Source organism: Salvelinus fontinalis, chromosome 24, assembly GCF_029448725.1.
Source record: "Salvelinus fontinalis isolate EN_2023a chromosome 24, ASM2944872v1, whole genome shotgun sequence".
NCBI lineage: Eukaryota > Metazoa > Chordata > Actinopteri > Salmoniformes > Salmonidae > Salvelinus > Salvelinus fontinalis.
In genome coordinates this window covers 3861165-3879293 of record NC_074688.1, presented here as the reverse complement: position 1 = coordinate 3879293, position 18129 = coordinate 3861165, and the positions used below count along the sequence as shown (strand labels likewise).

The window sequence follows — 18129 nt, the reverse complement described above, 5'->3', positions numbered from 1 at the left end:
AGGATTAGCTAGGGACACGGGGACTAAGTTTAGCACCTCAGGTCTTCTAGAGCAGGGCAGCTGCCCGGTCATCATGAGACCTTCATACTGGGAGAGAGAAGGTGTCTTCAGGGGGAAATTGGAGCAAAGGCCCGTTAGACCGATCTGGGTCATGTCCATTAGGCACAAAACGGAAGAAAAGAGATTGAAAAAGGGAGAGACAACTTGGACTCATTTTTGGAATCTGTTGCAAAACATTTTAAAACAGTTTCATGTCCTAATGAATATGACCATTAGACTAGTAGTGGCCAATCCTCAAAAAGGGCTTGAGATTTTGAGCAGTGGCGGTCGGTGCCGTTTGAGGTTGCAAAGGGAGGTTATATTACTGGAAACTTTCTAAGTCTACCAATAAACTACCAGAATTTTGGTATCTTTCAAGGATTTTATGTAATATATCACAAGACATCTAGTGGCCCTTTTGGGTACTTCAGATTTTAACAGGTGTCTGTAATTATCTCTGGCCCTCTCTCTGGTTTTATCACATGTAAAACATAGATGATTTTCAAATAAGAAAGGGAATCACAAAGCTGTTAACATTATCCTTAATATGAACTATCAACTTAGTGAATACCATTGGTGTTTCATGAGGGTTTCAGTAAAATATCCTTTGTATTTGTTTTACACAGTTTATTTTATTTCAGCATGCATTCATTTTGTTGTCAATGTGTTTGCATTAAAATGGTGGCAGCAGTTGTGAAAAAAGTCAATATTGGAAGAGTTGCAGAGTTAATTGAAAATAATGCCATTATTTTTGAGATGCTTTTATCATTAATTAGGCTATTTTCTCTTGTACCATATGGTCTATCTACTAGAAACTCATGGACAATATGGCACAGATATAAAACATAAATATATTCATATATAGTATTCAAGTTATTCAAGTCTAAATTACCAAAGTTATGATAGATTGCCATAGACCAAAATTACTGAAGATTCCGGTCGGTAACTTTGGTAAACTATGGGTAGCTTTGCAACCCTAGTGCCGTTTAAGATTAGGGAGGACACATTTTTCTTTATGAGCATGGCCTTATTTCTTTTACAGCATCATGGATGACTGTCATTCATATTCCATTCACCCAACTCAATGTAACATCGATAGGTTTAGGCTAGTAGCCCACTACATGATACTTGAATTTGCCCTACACCCATCATGAGGTTGCTACAACCTAGCCTAAAAATGTAAGTTTATAACGTAGGTGCACAGGCCGAGAGACAAATTTAAGTAAATCAAGGTGACAGACACATTCAATACCTCCTTACACACTCTTGCCTCCATCTAGCTGATCTGGGGTGTGTAATCATTAGTCCAAACAGTTGCACCTCCTGAGTTACTGACGTGTTGCACTCTTTATAACCACTGTGATTATTATTTGACACAGCTGGTCATCTATGAATGTTTGAACATCTTGAAGAACGATCTGGCCTTAATGACCATGTACTCTTATAATCTTCACCCGGCACAGCTGGAAGAGGACTGGCCACCCCTCAGAGCCTGGTTCCTCTCTAGGTTTCTTCCTAGATTCCAGCCTTTCTAGGGAGTTTTTCCTAGCCACCATGTGCTTCTACATCTGCATTGCTTGCTCTCTGGGGGTTTAGGCTGGGTTTCTGTATAAGCACTTTGTGACAACTGCTGATGTAAAAAGAGTTTTATAAATACAATTGATTGATTGATCCGTTTTGCAACTAAAACAGGAGTTCTATTAGACAATTTTAGGTAGGTCCCTCCCCGTTTCTTTCCGTTTGAGAAACGTTTTGCAACAGAATCGGCCCAATGAATACACCTCTGATTAACCGCACACACAGTTCACTTTCATAACAGCATCATCACTTTGCTCGTTCTATAATGTTTTCTCGCATTTACACGCTCTCCTCCTCTCACCTTTTCCCTTTCCCTTCGCTTGTGGACTCCAGTGCGCAACACAACAGCTGTCTGTGACAAGGCGCAAAAACCTCTCCAAGCCAAACCTTCATACTATAACCGCTAAACGCCACAAAGCCTACTTCGTTGTCACCATATTAATGTTATGGTCAACAAACTAGAACTAACACATTAGTAAACCCCTAATCCAATCCATATGTACAATCAGGCAGTAGTGTACAGCAAGTTACAATTTAACATTTACAATAGCGGGCCCCATTGGCAATACATCAATAAAACAGAAAGCTTAACTTGACTTGGAAGAGTTGCAGTGTTGGATAGCCTTAGACAGCTAGCTAACATAAAATTGCATTCCTCTCTGTTTTTGTTTGAGTTAGGCTGTTGAGTAGGCTAAGTAAGTGAAAGGTAAACTAAGAAGAAAAAAGTACAATGAAATATAGCTAGCACTCTCTCTCTGCTGCTTCTCTTCATTTTTTAAGAAGTTAATTTGTACATAACTGTTCAACTATTGTCTTTCTCACTCTTTGAGTCAACTACTCACCACATGTTATGCACTACAGTGCTAGCTAGCTGTAATTTATGCTTTCATGACTAGATTCGTTCTCTGATCCTTTGATTGGATGGACAACATGTCAGTTCATACTACAAGAGCTCTGATAGGTTGGAGGACAACCTCCGAAAGTCATCATAATTACTAAGTCTATGGAAGGGGGTGAGAACCATGAGCCTCCTAGGTTTTTTATTGAAGTCAATGTACCCAGAGGAGGAAAGAAAATAGCTGTGGATTAAATAGAGTTTTTTTTGTCACTGGCCTACACACAATAACCCATAATGTGAAAGTGGAATAATGTTTTTCAAAATAAGTTCAGGAGTAAACATTTTCTTAACAAGTCACATAATAAGTTGCATGGACCCTGTGTTCAATAATAGTGTTTAACATGATTTTTCAATGACTACCTCAAAGACCAGGAAGGTTTTCCAATGCCTTGCAAAGAAGTGCACCTATTGGTAGATGGGTAAAAATGTAAAAAGCCGACATTGAATATCCCTTTGAGCATGGCGAAGTTATTAATTACACTTTGGATGGTGTATCAAGACACCCAGTCACTACAAAGACACATGCGTCCTTCCTAACTCAGTTGCCAGAGAGGAAGGAAACCGCTCAGAGATTTTACCATGAGGCCAATGACTTTAAAACAGTTACATGGTTGAATGGCTGTGATAGGAGAAAACTGTTTTTCCAAAACATGCATTGTTTGCAACAAGGCACTAAAGTAATACTGCAAACAATGTGGCAAAGCAATTCACTTTTTGTCCTGAATAGAAAGTGTTAAGTTTGGGGCAAATCCAATACAACTCATTACTGAGTACCTCTCTCCATATTTTCAAGCATGGTGGTGGCTGCATCATGTTATGAGTATGCTTGTAATAGTTAAGGACTGGTTTTTCAGGATAAAAACTAAATGGAATGGAGCTAAGCACAGTGAAAATCCTAGAGGGAAACCTGGTTCAGTCTGCTTTCCACCAGACATTGGGAGATGAATTCACCTTTCAGCAGGACAATAACCTAAAACACAAGGCCAAATTTACACTGGAGTTGTTACCAAGAAGACAGTGAATGTTCCTAAGTGGCCGAGTTACAGTTTTGACTTAAATCTGCTTGGAAATCTATGGCATGACTTGAAAATGGTTATCTACCAATGATCAACAACCAATTTAACCTCTTTGGGGTAGGGGGCAGTATTTTCACGTCCGGATGAAAAGCATGAACAGAGTAAACGGCCTGCTACAAAGCCATAAAAGCTAGAATATGCATATTATTAGTAGATTTGGATAGAAAACACTGTGAAGTTTCTAAAACTGTTTGAATGATGTCTGTGAGTATAACAGAACTCATATGGCAGGCAAAAACCTGAGACGAAATCCAATCAGAAAGTGGGAAATCTGAGGTTGGTCGATTTTCAACTCAGCTCCTATTGAAGATACAGTGGATATTGGTAATGTTGCACTTCCTAAGGCTTCCACTAGATGTCAACAGTCGTTAGAACCTTGTCTGATGCCTCTACTGTGAAGTGGGGCCGAAGGAGAGAGGAATGAGTAAGGTCTATCATGACCTGAACATGCCCTGACCATGCGCATTCACGTGAGAGCGAGCTCTGTTCCATTGCACTTCTGAAGACACAGGAATACTCCGGTTGGAACATTATTGAAAAATGATGTTAAAAACATCCTAAAGATTGATTCAATACTTCGTTTGTCATGTTTTTACGGACTATTATATAACTTTTTTAACTTTTCGTCCGTAGTTTCCGCTGGACCTGCCCGCGCGTCGTGAGTTAGGAAAGTGTACTGAACGCTAGAACAACAAGGAAGAATTTGGACATAAATGATGGACATTATCGAACAAAACAAACATTTATTGTAGAACTGGGATTCCTGGGAGTGCATTCTGATGAAGATCATCAAAGGTAAGTTAATGTTTATAATGTTACTTCTGACTTCTGTTGACTGCATAATATGGCGGCTATATTTGTGTCTTGATTGGGCTCTGAGCGCAGACTCAGATTATTGCATGGGTTGCTTTTTCCGTAAAGTTTTTTTGAAATCTGGCACAGCGGTTGCATTAAGGAGAAGTGGATCTAAAATTCCATGCATAAAAGTTGTATCTTTTAGCAATGTTTATTATTAGTATTCCTGTAAATTGATGTGGCTCTCTGCAAAATCAAAGGATGTTTTGTGACTTCTGAACGTAAGGCGCCAATGTAAACTCAGAATTTTGGATATAAATATGAACTTTACCGAACAAAACATACATGTATTGTGTAACATGAAGTCCTATGAGTGTCATCTGATGAAGGTCATCAAAGGTTAGTGATCAACTTTATCTATATTTCTGCTTTTTGTGAATCCTCTCTTTGGCTGGAAAAATGGCTGTGTTATTCTGTGAATAGGCACTCACCTAACATAATCGTTTGGTTTGCTTTCGTCGTAAAGCCTTGTTGAAATCGGACACTGTGGCTGGATTTACAACAAGTGTATCTTTAAAATGGTGTAAAATACATGTATGTTTGAGGAATTTTAATTATGGGATTTCTGTTGTTTTGAATTTGGCGCCCTGTTGAAGAGGTGGGACGCTACCGTCTCACGTACCCTAGAGAGGTTAACAGAGCTTGAAGAATTTTGAACATAATAATGGTGAAATATTGTACAATCCAGCAGTGGCGTGTATTCATGGATACCAAGGGAAGCCAGGCTTCCCCCAAAAATTGACCAAGAAAATATATACAGAAATATAAAATAATCTATCTTTCGTCTCTCTGTGTTTCATCATTTTCCTTCAATTCGCAAGAGGCTGAATGTATCTCACAAGTGAAAGCATCCGAGCGACCAAAACAGCACTCCTCTGTCTCTCTACGTGGAGGCCATCTATCTGATGTTGTCTTGTCTAAACGAGTATGACATTGTTAGCTGCCCGTAGCATTGAAGGCAAAGGAAGCCAGAGAGCATTTGGCCTCCCTTGATAAAAAAAAGTATAAAAAATGTGCCAATCAGTGAGCTAAACTAAGCAAGCTCAACTGTGAATGGTCCTGGCGCACCAAAAAAAAGAGTCAAGGGAAGCCAGCTTGGATTTGGCGTAACTACTATCAAATCCCATTGAGAGCATACGTCATTAACATAACTTGAATTGTTGCATCTCGATGTGTTGTTGTCCTCCAGAGGCTAGCTAGCTAGCTAAAATGGTCCCTTTCCTAAATTAGTCATGGATGGAGATAGGGATTTGGACTTGTGGTTTTACTTAATTCTTCGTACTGGCCAATGATTATAACGGCAATTCTGATCCACCCATTAATTCATACATTGTGGTGCCCCTGGTCTAAGAGTATGGAAGTTCAATATGTAGCTAGATGTAGAAGGCTAATTTTAACTAGCTAACATTGACCATGAATGGAAGTTAGGCTAGCGAGCAAGCATTTTAGCCAGGTAGCCTAGGACAACAAAAAATAAAAGTGTACTGGATAACAGAGTGATAGGCCGTTTCGTCAACATGAAAGAGAGGAGAATGCCATTGGCGTTTCTCTACAAACAGGGTGAGTCAACATGTTTTTCTACTTGCACGAATACGCACGCACACACACGCACACACGCATGCACACAGAAATCAGAATCATGCACAACCACATCATAATTAGCTTAAGTTGGACTAAATTGTTTTTGGTATCTTTTAGTTGTCACTGTATTAGACTAAGCAGAGGTGATTTGAAAATGTTTAAGTTGAAATGGTGCTGGAATAGTGGAGGCAGCTCCTGTATTCTTTGCGACTTGTGTTAACTCTCTGTGGTTCCAAATCAATTGTTGTTTAGTCGTCCGAAAATTTACATTTACATTTAAGTCATTTAGCAGACGCTCTTATCCAGAGCGACTTACAAATTGGAAAGCTCATACATATTCATCCTGGTCCCCCCGTGGGAAATGAACCCACAACCCTGGCGTTGCAAGCGCCATGCTCTACCAACTGAGCCACACGGGACCACAAATGTCCGAAACATTAACTTGCTTGACCATGCTGTAGGTCATGAAACTGTCTGTTACTGTACATGCAATATGCTTTGTGGACTTCACTGGACAGAGGTTGCTATCCGGTTTTGTGATAAAAGAAAGGTGTGGTTGAATTTATTCTGCCACTGTGTCTTCTTATTGTCTCGGCCTTTAGGCCTATATATTACAGTCGCAAGCCATATGTATTAACAGGGTATAGAGCAAACAACACAATTATCACAACACAGGTTGCACTATGGTTTTTTTTTGGGGGTGGGGGGCATCAACTTGATGCTTTAGGTCATATAACTTTCTGTTAATGTACTTGCAATATGTTAATGTACTTGCAATATGCTTTGTGGACTTCACTGCTATCCGATTTTGTGCAAACAACGCAATTATCAGAACACATAGGTTGTAATATGGGGTAGGGGGGGGGCTTGGCAATTACGTTAGCTCCAACAACTTGACACTCATTGAGAAGAAGTGCCATCAACTTAGAGCGCCTTTGCATTTCATAGGAATTGCAGCTCTCCAATGTCAATGCCATCCTGAAATGCCCAGTCTGCCCTGGAGTTTCCATGCATGTTCACATGGTGACATTATGGGGTATGGGGAGGATGTAACCACATATGATGGCAAGCTCATAAGGCAGGTGTTCACCACATTGAACCAACACAACCTGACACTCACTGACAAAAAATGCCATCAACTTACTGGGCTTTCACATATGATAGGATTTGCACCTCTTCAATGTCAATGCCATCCTGAATATCTCAGAACAGTCCATGATAGCTCCACTCCACCATCAGTCCCCCCTCTGGCAGTTACTACAGACAGAGACACCATGGAATTGGACTGCCACATGTCAGTAGGCCATTCAACAGCCAAAATGCCACCTGAAAAGAGCTGGCGTGCAATGCCATCAATACACTACATTACCAAAAGTATGTGGACACCTGCTCGGCGAACATCTCATTCCAAAATCATGGGCATTAATATGGAGTTGGTCCCCCCTTTGCTGCTATAACAGCCATTTTTCTGGACAGGCTTTCCACTAGATGTTGGAACATTGCTGCGGGGACTTGCTTCCATTCAGCCACAACAGCATTAGTGAGCTCGGGCACTTAGGCCTGGCTCGTAGTCGGCGTTCCAATTCATCCCAAAGGTGTTCGATGGGGTTGAGGTCAGGGCTCTGTGCAGGCCAGTGAAGTTCTTCCACACCAATCTCCTCAAACCATTTCTGTATGGACTTGGCTCTGTGCATAGGGGCATTGTCATGCTGAAACAGGAAAGGGCCTTCCCCAAACTGTTGTCACAAAGTTGGAAGAACAGAATCGTCTAGAATGTCATCGTATGCTGTTGCATTAAGATGTCCATTCACTGGAACTAAGGGGCCAAGCCCAAATGATGAACAACAGCCACAGACCAATATTCCTCCTCCACCAACCTTTACACTAGCCATAACATCAAAAAACATGTGTAACTGTATGTATTTGTGTCCGGCAGGATGATACAGAACTGAATGAGAGTACATTTGACATGGAAAATTATAATTGAATCAGCTAGCAAAAAGTCAAGCTTACATTCATCATAAATATTTATAGTTTACATTTCTGCCTATTGTATCTCTGTGTTTACAGGTCTATATTTCCAAGATGCATTATGATATCCTAATGCTGTTTGTTTGTGTACGTAGGGCAGACAACTGACTACTTGTGTTCCACATTTTGCAATATCAGAGCCTGCAATATTGGGTTACATGAGCCTGTGGCCCACCCCCCTCCAGCCAATGTATGAACATTTCTAACCACTTTTGCAGAAAAATATTTTTACACAACCATCCATTTCATAAATGGGAGACATTAGGGATTTTTTTTAAACATGGTTGTATTTTCTTCTACCTAGAGTAGGGGTATAAAACATTTTGGGGGTGGGCCTTCCCATTAGCCTACATTGTCTAGAAAATGTATCTAACTGCATTGCAAAGCTGAGCAAATAGACTAGTGTTTAACTGTCATGAAACTGTCATTCAGGAGTGGAACAGGACTGTTCTTAATTACAGAAAAAATGAACTACACACAAGACACTGAATCCTAACTTTGCGCACACTTAACTTGGCAATCATGCATTAATGTCAATGCATGAATTGCACGAAAACGTTATTTACGAGGATATCAAGTCAGGATTCAAGCCTACGTGAAAACATAACTATATTGTCATAAACTCATAACCAATGTCATGAGAAACGTGAACAGTTTGTCCTTTCAGATTTGCTTCATTTGACCACGGGCCAAACAGCTATGAAACCAAACATGTCTGTTTTGTCTTTTCAACAGCTCGGGGCATTGGTGTGTTTGAGTGAGAAAGCAGTGTGTCAGTGGAACAATGCTCTAAATATACCCTCCTCAGGCCAAAGATAGCTGTCCAGAAAGGTGAGGGGGTTGTTCTTCTACAACCCACCACACTCTCCAGTGCCCCAGCAGAGCAGCAGCAGAGGTTCAATAAGCAGTACAGCATCGCTGGCCTGACCCGGCAGCAGGGGGGATCCGGTTACACGTCCATGGCCATTTTCCATCACGACCCCAGTAAACCTAAGCCCTTTCCTTTTTTTCTCTCTTTCGGCTGGCCAGCGTTCTTGTTTGTTTGAATGCTGGCCGCTGAAATGACAGGGGTGGGTGGAGGGGGGGGGTGAGTTGTGGTGCAGGTGTTTATGTTCTTTCACTCACTGACACAGATGAAGAGGACAGTATGTAGGTCAGTACAAGGAACTGACCAACCCCTGGGACAGGGATATGATTCCACACCTTCACTGTCACGTATATTCCCTCTCTGGCCTCTAGGTCACCTGACTGCTGATTATTACGCACACCTGTCACCATCATCACGCGCACCAGCGCTTGTTGACACTCACCTGGACTCCATCACCTCCTTGATTACCTGCTTTTATTCATGTCACTCCCTTTGGTTTCTTCCCCAGGCGTTATTGTTTCGGTTTCATGTTGGGGCGCTGTTCGTGTTTCTTGTTTTCTTTATGTTCGATTATTTATCAAATGTATTCACTCCCTGAACTTGCTTCTCGACTCTCAGTGTACATCGTTACATTCACCTAGAGAATACGAGTGAATTGGGACAATCTACAATGCACTGGGGAGGTATGGTTGCCAGTTTCTGTTTCTCAAGCCAAGAGAACATAGCCTGGTCCCAGATCTGTTTGTGCAGACAAATGTTTGGATTGACATGATAGAACAAGCATGTCTGGTAGCAGTCTAAGGAGAAAAAACCTAAAGGGAAATGCTCTCCAAGTGAGAGAGAGACCATCTTAAGGATAGGGTATGAACTAGAGGCACTGAGGCAGTCACCTGTTTGAGATTCAAACCAACAACCCTCTCCTGACCTGACATATCCTGGTCAGGATCTGTATGTGTTTAGCCGATATCAATACTCCAAGGCTACTTGAGTCATGCTAATTGAGCGTGGGAAATGCGCTTTACAAATGAAATATTATTGTGTGGGACCAAACCTGGGTCACCATAACAACACATTAGCCCTAGTCACCCTACCCCAGTCAGTGAGTCACAGTCAGAGCATCGGTCCTCACCCTGTGGTCCTCCTGTAGCGCCATGCTAGTGTTGGGTTGGCCCCCGGCTACGCGGCCCCTGTCACACCCGCCTGTCAGACTGGGCATGAAGTCCCGACCGAAGGGCTCTGATAAACTCCGCATCATCTGTTGTACATGTGTGTTGTGTGCCTGGAATGGATCCCTGTGGAGAAGAGGAAGAGGAGGAAGAGGAAGAAGAGATTGAATCAGCCTCAATGTTCCCAGAGACACTGAATTCTTTGCAGAATTTATGACTGTGCTGATGAGTGAAAAACAAAATGGTCATACCTTGATGAGCTGTAGATTGGAAAAAGGGAAAGTGAAGGAAGGAAGGAAGGAAGGAAGGAAAGAAAGAAAGAAAGAAGGGAACTTGTTAACACCAGGCATTCACCATTTCATAATTTACTGTCTGTCATACAATCAAATCAGTGCTAGGCATTTTTCTTTTCTGTATGCAAATAGTCAAAATAGTCATAGCTAAATGTAGGGTGGATGGGTGGAGCTCCGGGGACAACAGGAGGGTATGGGGTGTTTGGAGCGGCTTCACTTCGGTGTACAATGTATGTTTTAAAATCTAAAATAAATAAATATATATTTTGACTGGAAAATACAGTACCAGTCATTCAATGGTTTTTCTTTATTTCTACTATTTTCTACATTGTAGAATAATAATGAAGACAACAAAACTATGAAATAACACATATGGAATCATGTAGTAACCAAAAAAGTGTATATATTTTTTATATTTGAGATTCTTCAAAGTTGCCACCCTTTGCCTTGATGAACGCAGCCTCCTCTGACCAGTTGATGTTGAGATGTGTCTGTTACTTGAAATCTGTGAAACATTTATTTGGACTGCAATCTGAGGCTAGTAACTCTAATGAAATTATCTTCTGCAGCAGAGGTAACTCTGGGTCTTCCTTTTCTGTGGCGGTCCTCATGAGAGACAGTTTCATCATAGCGCTAGATGGTTTTGCGACTGCACTTGAAGAAAGTTCTTGACATTTTCCAAATTGACTGACCTTCATGTCTCAAAGTAATGATGGACTGTCATTTCTCTTTGCTTATTTGAGCTGTTATTGGGCTATCTTCTGTATATCCACCCCTATCTTGTCAAAACACAACTGATTGGCTCAAACGCATTAAGAAGGAAAGAAATTCCACAAATTAACACATGTTAATTGAAATGCATTCCTGGTGACTATCTCATGAAGCTGGTTGAGAGAATGCCAAGAGTATGCAAAGCTGTCATCAGGTCAAAGGGTGGCTACTTTGAAGAATCTTAAATATATATCAAATATATTTTGATTTGTTTAACACTTTTTTGGTTACTACATGATTCCATGTGTTATTTCATAGTTTTGATATCTTCACTATTATTCTACAATGTAGAAAATTGTAGAAATAAAGAAAAACCCTTGAATGAGTAGGTGTGTCCAAACTTTTAACTGGTACTATATATAGAGATTTTTTTCTAAATAGTCATAACAAGAACACGCAACCGGGTATTGTGAGGGAAGGGCTGGTTTGTGGACTGAAGATGGGGCGATGGGGGTCGTACGGTAACGTTTATCTGATTTTAGACCAGGCCTAAGATACACACAAAAGTATGTGGACACCCCTTCATACTAGTGGATTCAGCTAATTCAGCCACACCCGTTCCTGACAGGTGTATAAAATCAACCACACATCCATGCAATCTCCATAGACAAACATTGGCAGTAGAACGGCCCATACTGAAGAGCTCAGTGATTTTCAACATGGCACTGTCATAGGATGCCACCTTTCCAACAAGTCAGTTCATCACATTTCTGCTCTGCTAGAGCTGCCTCGGTCAACTGTAAGTGCTGTTATTGTCTAGGAGCAACAATGGCTCAGGACTGAATATACTCTCCTGCAACCCGCCTCACCCAATGTGGTACGGATCGGCTATTTTTATACTTTAGAACTAGAACCCCCATCAGAAGCTAGCCAGCTAACTAGCTACTATCTAGTAGTCAGTTAGCCACTGCTAGCGGTCTTCAACGTTAACTCGGACACCAGCCAGCCTCAGCTCGGTCAATACCTGCCAGTCTGCACAGCTCGATATCAACCCAGAGCATATCGGACTGCTTTTTCTCTACCACATCTCCGGATTCCTACCGCAAGCTCTGGACCATTACACTAGATCATCGTAGCTAGCTGTGGCTACTCCTGGCTGGTGCCTCTGTACCGAGGCAAGCACCAGTTAGCCTTGGGCTAGACCCATTTCCCGGTTAGCCGAAGAGGTCTACCAGCTAATTATTGAGCTAGGCCCATCTCCCGGCTAGCTGAAGAGGTCCATCAGCCAATTTCTTGGGCTACAATACCTATTTTGCCAATTGGCCTGGACCCTTTATTGCCGACACGGAGCTCCGCCGATCCATCACGACTGGTCTGCCGACGTAATCGTCCGAGGTCGTTTCAGCAGGCTTTTCCGTTACGACGTCGCCGAAAACCCATCTGCTGGCCACGGCCTGCTAGCTCCAGCTCGCCTAGCGTAATAGCGAATACCGAACGGCTCCCTGACTCACCCATTGCTGCTCATTGGACCCTATGATCACTCCGCTACACATGCCTCTCCCTAATGTCAATATGCCTACTGCTGTTCAGGTTAGTTATTATTGTTTTATTTCACTGTAGAGACCCCAGCCCCGCCCTAAATGCCTTAGATATCTCTTTTGTTGCACCCTCCAAACATGCGGAGACCTCACCTGGCTTAACTGGTGCCTCCAGAGACACAACCGCTCTCATCGTCACTCAATACCTAGGTTTACCTCCACTGTACTCACATCCTACCATACCCTTGTCTGTACATTATGCCCTAAATCTATTCTACCACGCCAAGAAATCTGCTCCTTTTATTCTCTGTCCCCAACGCACTAGACAACCAGTTCTTATAGCCTTTAGCTGTACCCTTATCCTACTCCTCCTCTGTTCCTCTGGTGGTGTAGAGGTCAACCCAGGCCCTGTATCCCCCAGCACCACACCCATTCCCAAGGCGCTCTCATTTGTTGACTTCTGTAACCGTAAAAGCATTGGTTTCATGCATGTTAACATCAGAAGCCCTACGCCAACCCTGATGTCCTAGCTGTGTCTGAATCCTGGCTTAGGAAGGCCACCAAAAATTCTGAAATTTCCATCCCCAACTACAACATTTTCCGACAAGTTAGAACTGCCAAAGGGGGCGGAGTTGCAATCTACTGTTGATATAGCCTACAGAGTTCTGTCAAAATAATTTGAGTTTCTACTTTTAAAAATCCACCTTTCCAGAAATATGTCTCTCACCGTTGCCGCTTGATATAGATCCCCCTTAGCCCCCAGCTGTGCCCTGGACACCATATGTGAATTGATTGCCCCCCATCTATCTTCAGAGTTCGTACTGTTAGGTGACCTAAACTGGGATATGTTTAACACCCCGGCCGTCCTACAATCTAAGCTAGATGCCCTCAATCTCACACAAATTATCAAGGAACCTACCAGATACAACCCTAAATCCGTAACCATGGGCACCCTCATAGATATCATCCTGACCAACTTGCCCTCTAAATACACCTCTGCTGTCTTCAACCAGGATCTCAGCGATCACTGCCTCTTTGCCTGCGTCCGTAATGGGTCCACGGTCAAACAACCACCCCTCATCACTGTTAAACTCTCCCTTAAACACGTCAGCAAGCAGGCCTTTCTAATCGACCTGGCTCGGGTATCCTGGAAGGATATTGACCTCATCCCGTCAGTAGAGGATGCGTGGTAGCTCTTTAAAAGTGCTTTCCTCACCATCCTAAATAAGCATACCCAATTCAAAAATGTAGAACTAAGAACAGATATACCCCTTGGTTCACTCCAGACTTGACTGCCCTTGACCAGCACAAAAACATCCTGTGGCGTACTGCATTAGCATCGAATATCCCCCGCGATATACAACTTTTCCTGGAAGTCAGGAACCAATATACACAGTCAGTTAGGAAAGCTAAGGCTAGCTTTTTCAAACAGAAATTTGCATCCTGTAGCACTAATTCCAAAACTTTTTGGGACACTGTAAAGTCCATGGAGAATAAGAGCACCTCCTCCCGGCAGCCCACTGCACTGAGGCTCGGAAACATAGTCACCACCAATAAATCTACGGTAATCGATCATTTCAATAAGCATTTTTCTAAGGCTGGCCATGCTTTCCACCTGGCACCCCCCGCAGAGGTTTCTCAAATGACTGCCTCGCCTGGTTCACCAACTACTTCTCAGATAGAGTTCAGTGTGTCAAATTGGAGGGCCTGTTGTCCAGACCTCTGGCAGTCTCTATGGGGATGCCACAGGGTTAAATTCTCGGGCCGACTCTTTTCTCTGTATATATCAATGATGTCGCTCTTGCTGCTGGTGATTCTCTAAACCACCTCTACACAGACGACAACCTTCTGTATACATCTGGCCCTTCTTTGGACACTGTGTTAACAAACCTTCAAATTAGCTTCAATGCCATACAACACTTCTTCCGTGGCCTCCAACTGCTTTTAAATGCTAGTAAAACTAAATGCATGCTCTTCAACCGATTGCTGCCCGCACCTGGCCACCCGACTAGCATCACTACTCTGGACGGTTCTGACTTAGAATATGTGGACAACTACAAATACCTAGGTGTCTGGATAGACTGTAAACTATCCTTCCAGACTCACATTAAGCATCTCCAATCCAAAATTAAATCTAGAATCGGCTTCCCATTTCGCAACGAAGCATCCTTCACTCATGCTGCCAAACATACCCTCATAAAACTTACTATCCTACCGATCCTTGACTTCGGCGATGTCATTTACAAAATAGCCTCCAACACTCTACTCAGCAAATTAGATGCAGTCTATCACAGTGCCATCTGTTTTGTCACCAAAGCCCCATTTACTACTCACCACTGTGACCTGTATTCTCTCGTTGGCTGGCCCTCGCTTCATATTTGTCGCCAAACCCACTGGCTCCAGGTCATCTATAAGTCTTTGCTAGGTAAAACCCAGCCTTATCTCAGCTCACTGGTCACCATAGCAACACCTACCCGTAGCACGCACTCTAGCAGGTATATTTCACTGGTCACCCCCAATGCCAAAACTTCCTTTGGCCGCCTTTCCTTACAGTTCTCTGCTGTCAATGACTGGAACAAACTGCAAAAATCACTGAAGCTGGAAACTAATATCTCTCGCTCTAACTTTAAGCATCAGCTGTCAGAGCAGCTTACCGATCACTGTACCTGTACACAGCCCATCTGTAAATAGCACACCCAACTACCTCATCCTCATATTGTTATTTATGGTTTTGCTATTTTGCACCCCAGTATATCTACTAGCACATCATCATCTGCACATCTATCACTCCAGTGTTAATGCTAAATTGTAATTATTTCGCCTCTATGGCCTATTTATTGCCTTACCTCCCTAATCGTACTACATATGCACACATTGTATATAGATTTTTCTATTGTGTTATTGACTGTACGTTTGTTTATCCCATGTGTAACTCTATGTTTTTGTTTTTGTCGCTTTGCTTTATCTTGGTCAGGTCGCAGTTGTAAATGAGAACTTGTTCTCAACTGGCCTACCTGGTTAAATAAAGATGAAATAAAATACATTTAAAAAAAGTGGTAGGTCACACAAGCTAACAGAATGGGACCGCTGAGTGCTGAAGCACGTAGGGCGTAAAAATAGTCTGTGCTCGGTTGCAAAACTCACTACTGAGTTCCAAACTGCCTCTGGAAGCAACGTCGGCACAATAACTGTTTGTCGGGAGCTTCATGAAATGTGTTTCCATAGCCAAGGAGCCGCACATAAGCCTAAGATCATCATGCCCAATATTAAGCGTCGGCTGGAGTGGTGGAAAGTACGCCACCTTTGGACTCTGGAGCAGTGGAAATGCGTTCTCTGGAGTGATGAATCACTCTTCACCATCTGGAAACACGTTCTCTGGAGTGATGAATCACTCGTCACCACAAACGAATCGGGATTTAGCGGATGCCAGGAGAACGCTACCTGCCCAATACGTAGTGCCAACTGTAAAATTTGGTGGAATAAGAATAATGGTTTAGGGCTGTTTTTCATGGTTCGGGCTAGGCCCCTTAGTTCCAGTGAAGGGAAATCTTAACGCTACAACATACAATGACATTTTCGACGATTATGTGCATCCAACTTTGTGGCAACAGTTTGGGGAAGGTCCTTTCCTGTTTCTGCATGACAATGCCCCCATGCACAAAGCGAGGTCCATACAGAAATGGTTTGTCGAGATCGGTGTGGAAGAACTTGACTGGCCTGCAGAGAGCCCTGACCTCAACCCTACCGAACAGCTTTGGGATGAATTGGAACGCAGACTACGAGCCAGGTCTAATCACCCAACATTGACCTCACTAATGCTCTTGTGGCTGAATGGAAGCAAGTCCCCGCAGCAATGTTCCAACATTTAGTGGAAAGCCTTCCAAGAAGAGTGGAGGCTGTTATAGCAGCAAAGGTGGGACCAACTCCATATTACTGACCATGATTTTGGAATGAGATGTTCGATGAGCAGGTGTCCACATACTTTTAGCCATATAGTGTATGACAAGGGTCTAAGCCAGGTGATTAATATATATTACATTCTCAAAGTTTTCCTGGGGAATGGCTACACTTACTCAAAGCATATATTCACTAATGAAAAACATTAACCAATATTTTGCTGACACCAGTAACTCTATTCCTTGAGTAGTAAGTGCCATGCTATTACTGTAGGCTACATGTCAACCAGTAGCTATTAACACACATCAAACATGGATTTCAGTGTGCGTTAGTTGTCATTTAAATGTAGTAATATCTCAAATCAAAGTTGTGCATGTGTTTAAACAGGTGCAGCGAAATGCTTATGTTACTAGCTCCAACAGTGCAGTAGAATGTCTAGCAAATTCAACACGAATACACAAATACTAAAAAATGTAAACAACAAATCAAGAAATGACAGAACGAGTCCAATTAACAATCCAGGGGTAGACATATTAGAGTGAGCAGGTCAAAATCCAGAATATAAATATAGACACTGACAGTATATAATTTGGAAGGAAAATTGTATGTTCAGTAGTAGCTAGGTATATTAGGATGAGCTATTTCTAGAATACAGTATATACATACACAGGGAGTAAACAACAGTATATTAACAGAATATGAGGTGACTATATATACATGGGGCATAAGTCTCAAGGTGCAGGGCAGAGTACCGTGCAGGTAGCCAGCAAGTGATGGCTGTTCAACAGTCTGATGGCCTGGAGATAGAAGCTGTTTTTAAATCTGGAACAGCTGATATAATATAAGGGAATAGGCTATGCTGATAACAAAGCATTGAAATTGGGCACACAATTGCCCCACAATAATATCTGCAAACTACTAATTGTGAATGTGGCTCTTAAAATATGACAATAGCCTACAGATTGTCATTGTAGACAAGGGGTGGGTAGCATACAGTCGTTATTGTCCATTATCTGAAACAACGTGTCGTTGAAAGTGGTGTTGACTGGTGTTTAAAATAAACATAATTTTTCGAGAAAAATCTTCATCCTGTCGAATTAATGAGAGGCTGAATACAATAGTGATACTACTTACGAGAAGAAAGGGTCCTCGTCAAATTCCCTGAGAAGACTGTTAAACATTTCCACGGGTGTTGGAGAGGAAAAGTGAAGTATGAAATATCTATTTTCTGTTTCGCGCTATGAAGCGGCGTCTACTACCCCAGTGTACGACAGCCAAGCTCGCACCGTGTCAATGAAGTTACTATGGAACCTTGCTACACTTCAGAACGTTAGGCTTTATGAACCGGGAGCCACATGACCTCCATCGAGCCATCTGATTGGCTGGCTATTCACAGCTCGAGCAGGATCTATCAGAAGAACGTTATGTTGTCAGAAGCTGTCATGACAACGCAGCTCGCTCCAGAGAAAGATATTCGATGTTCTGCCAAATTTTACAAGCGTGCGCCACTTAAGCAACGAGTCAATGCTGTAAAAGATGTGTAGGCTAAATGGCGTTTGTTGTTGAATTTATCCATTTAAATACGATGTACTATATTA

The 18129-nt window shown here is 42.3% G+C and overlaps 1 protein-coding gene across 1 annotated transcript in view; it reads right to left on the bottom strand.

Annotated features, from left to right (window-relative positions):
- The window catches only part of LOC129821780 (myeloid leukemia factor 1-like), a 28854-nt gene extending 10987 nt beyond the window's left edge, over window positions 1–17867 (bottom strand). Inside the window, exons 1-2 of the mRNA XM_055879418.1 lie at window positions 17666–17867; window positions 10056–10218 (exon numbers count right to left, since the gene is read on the bottom strand). Coding sequence (XP_055735393.1) covers window positions 10056–10218; window positions 17666–17712 — 210 coding nt within the window. The 5' untranslated portion in view covers window positions 17713–17867. The remainder of the gene's footprint in view (window positions 1–10055; window positions 10219–17665) is intronic.
- Between the last annotated feature and the right edge of the window lie 262 nt (window positions 17868–18129).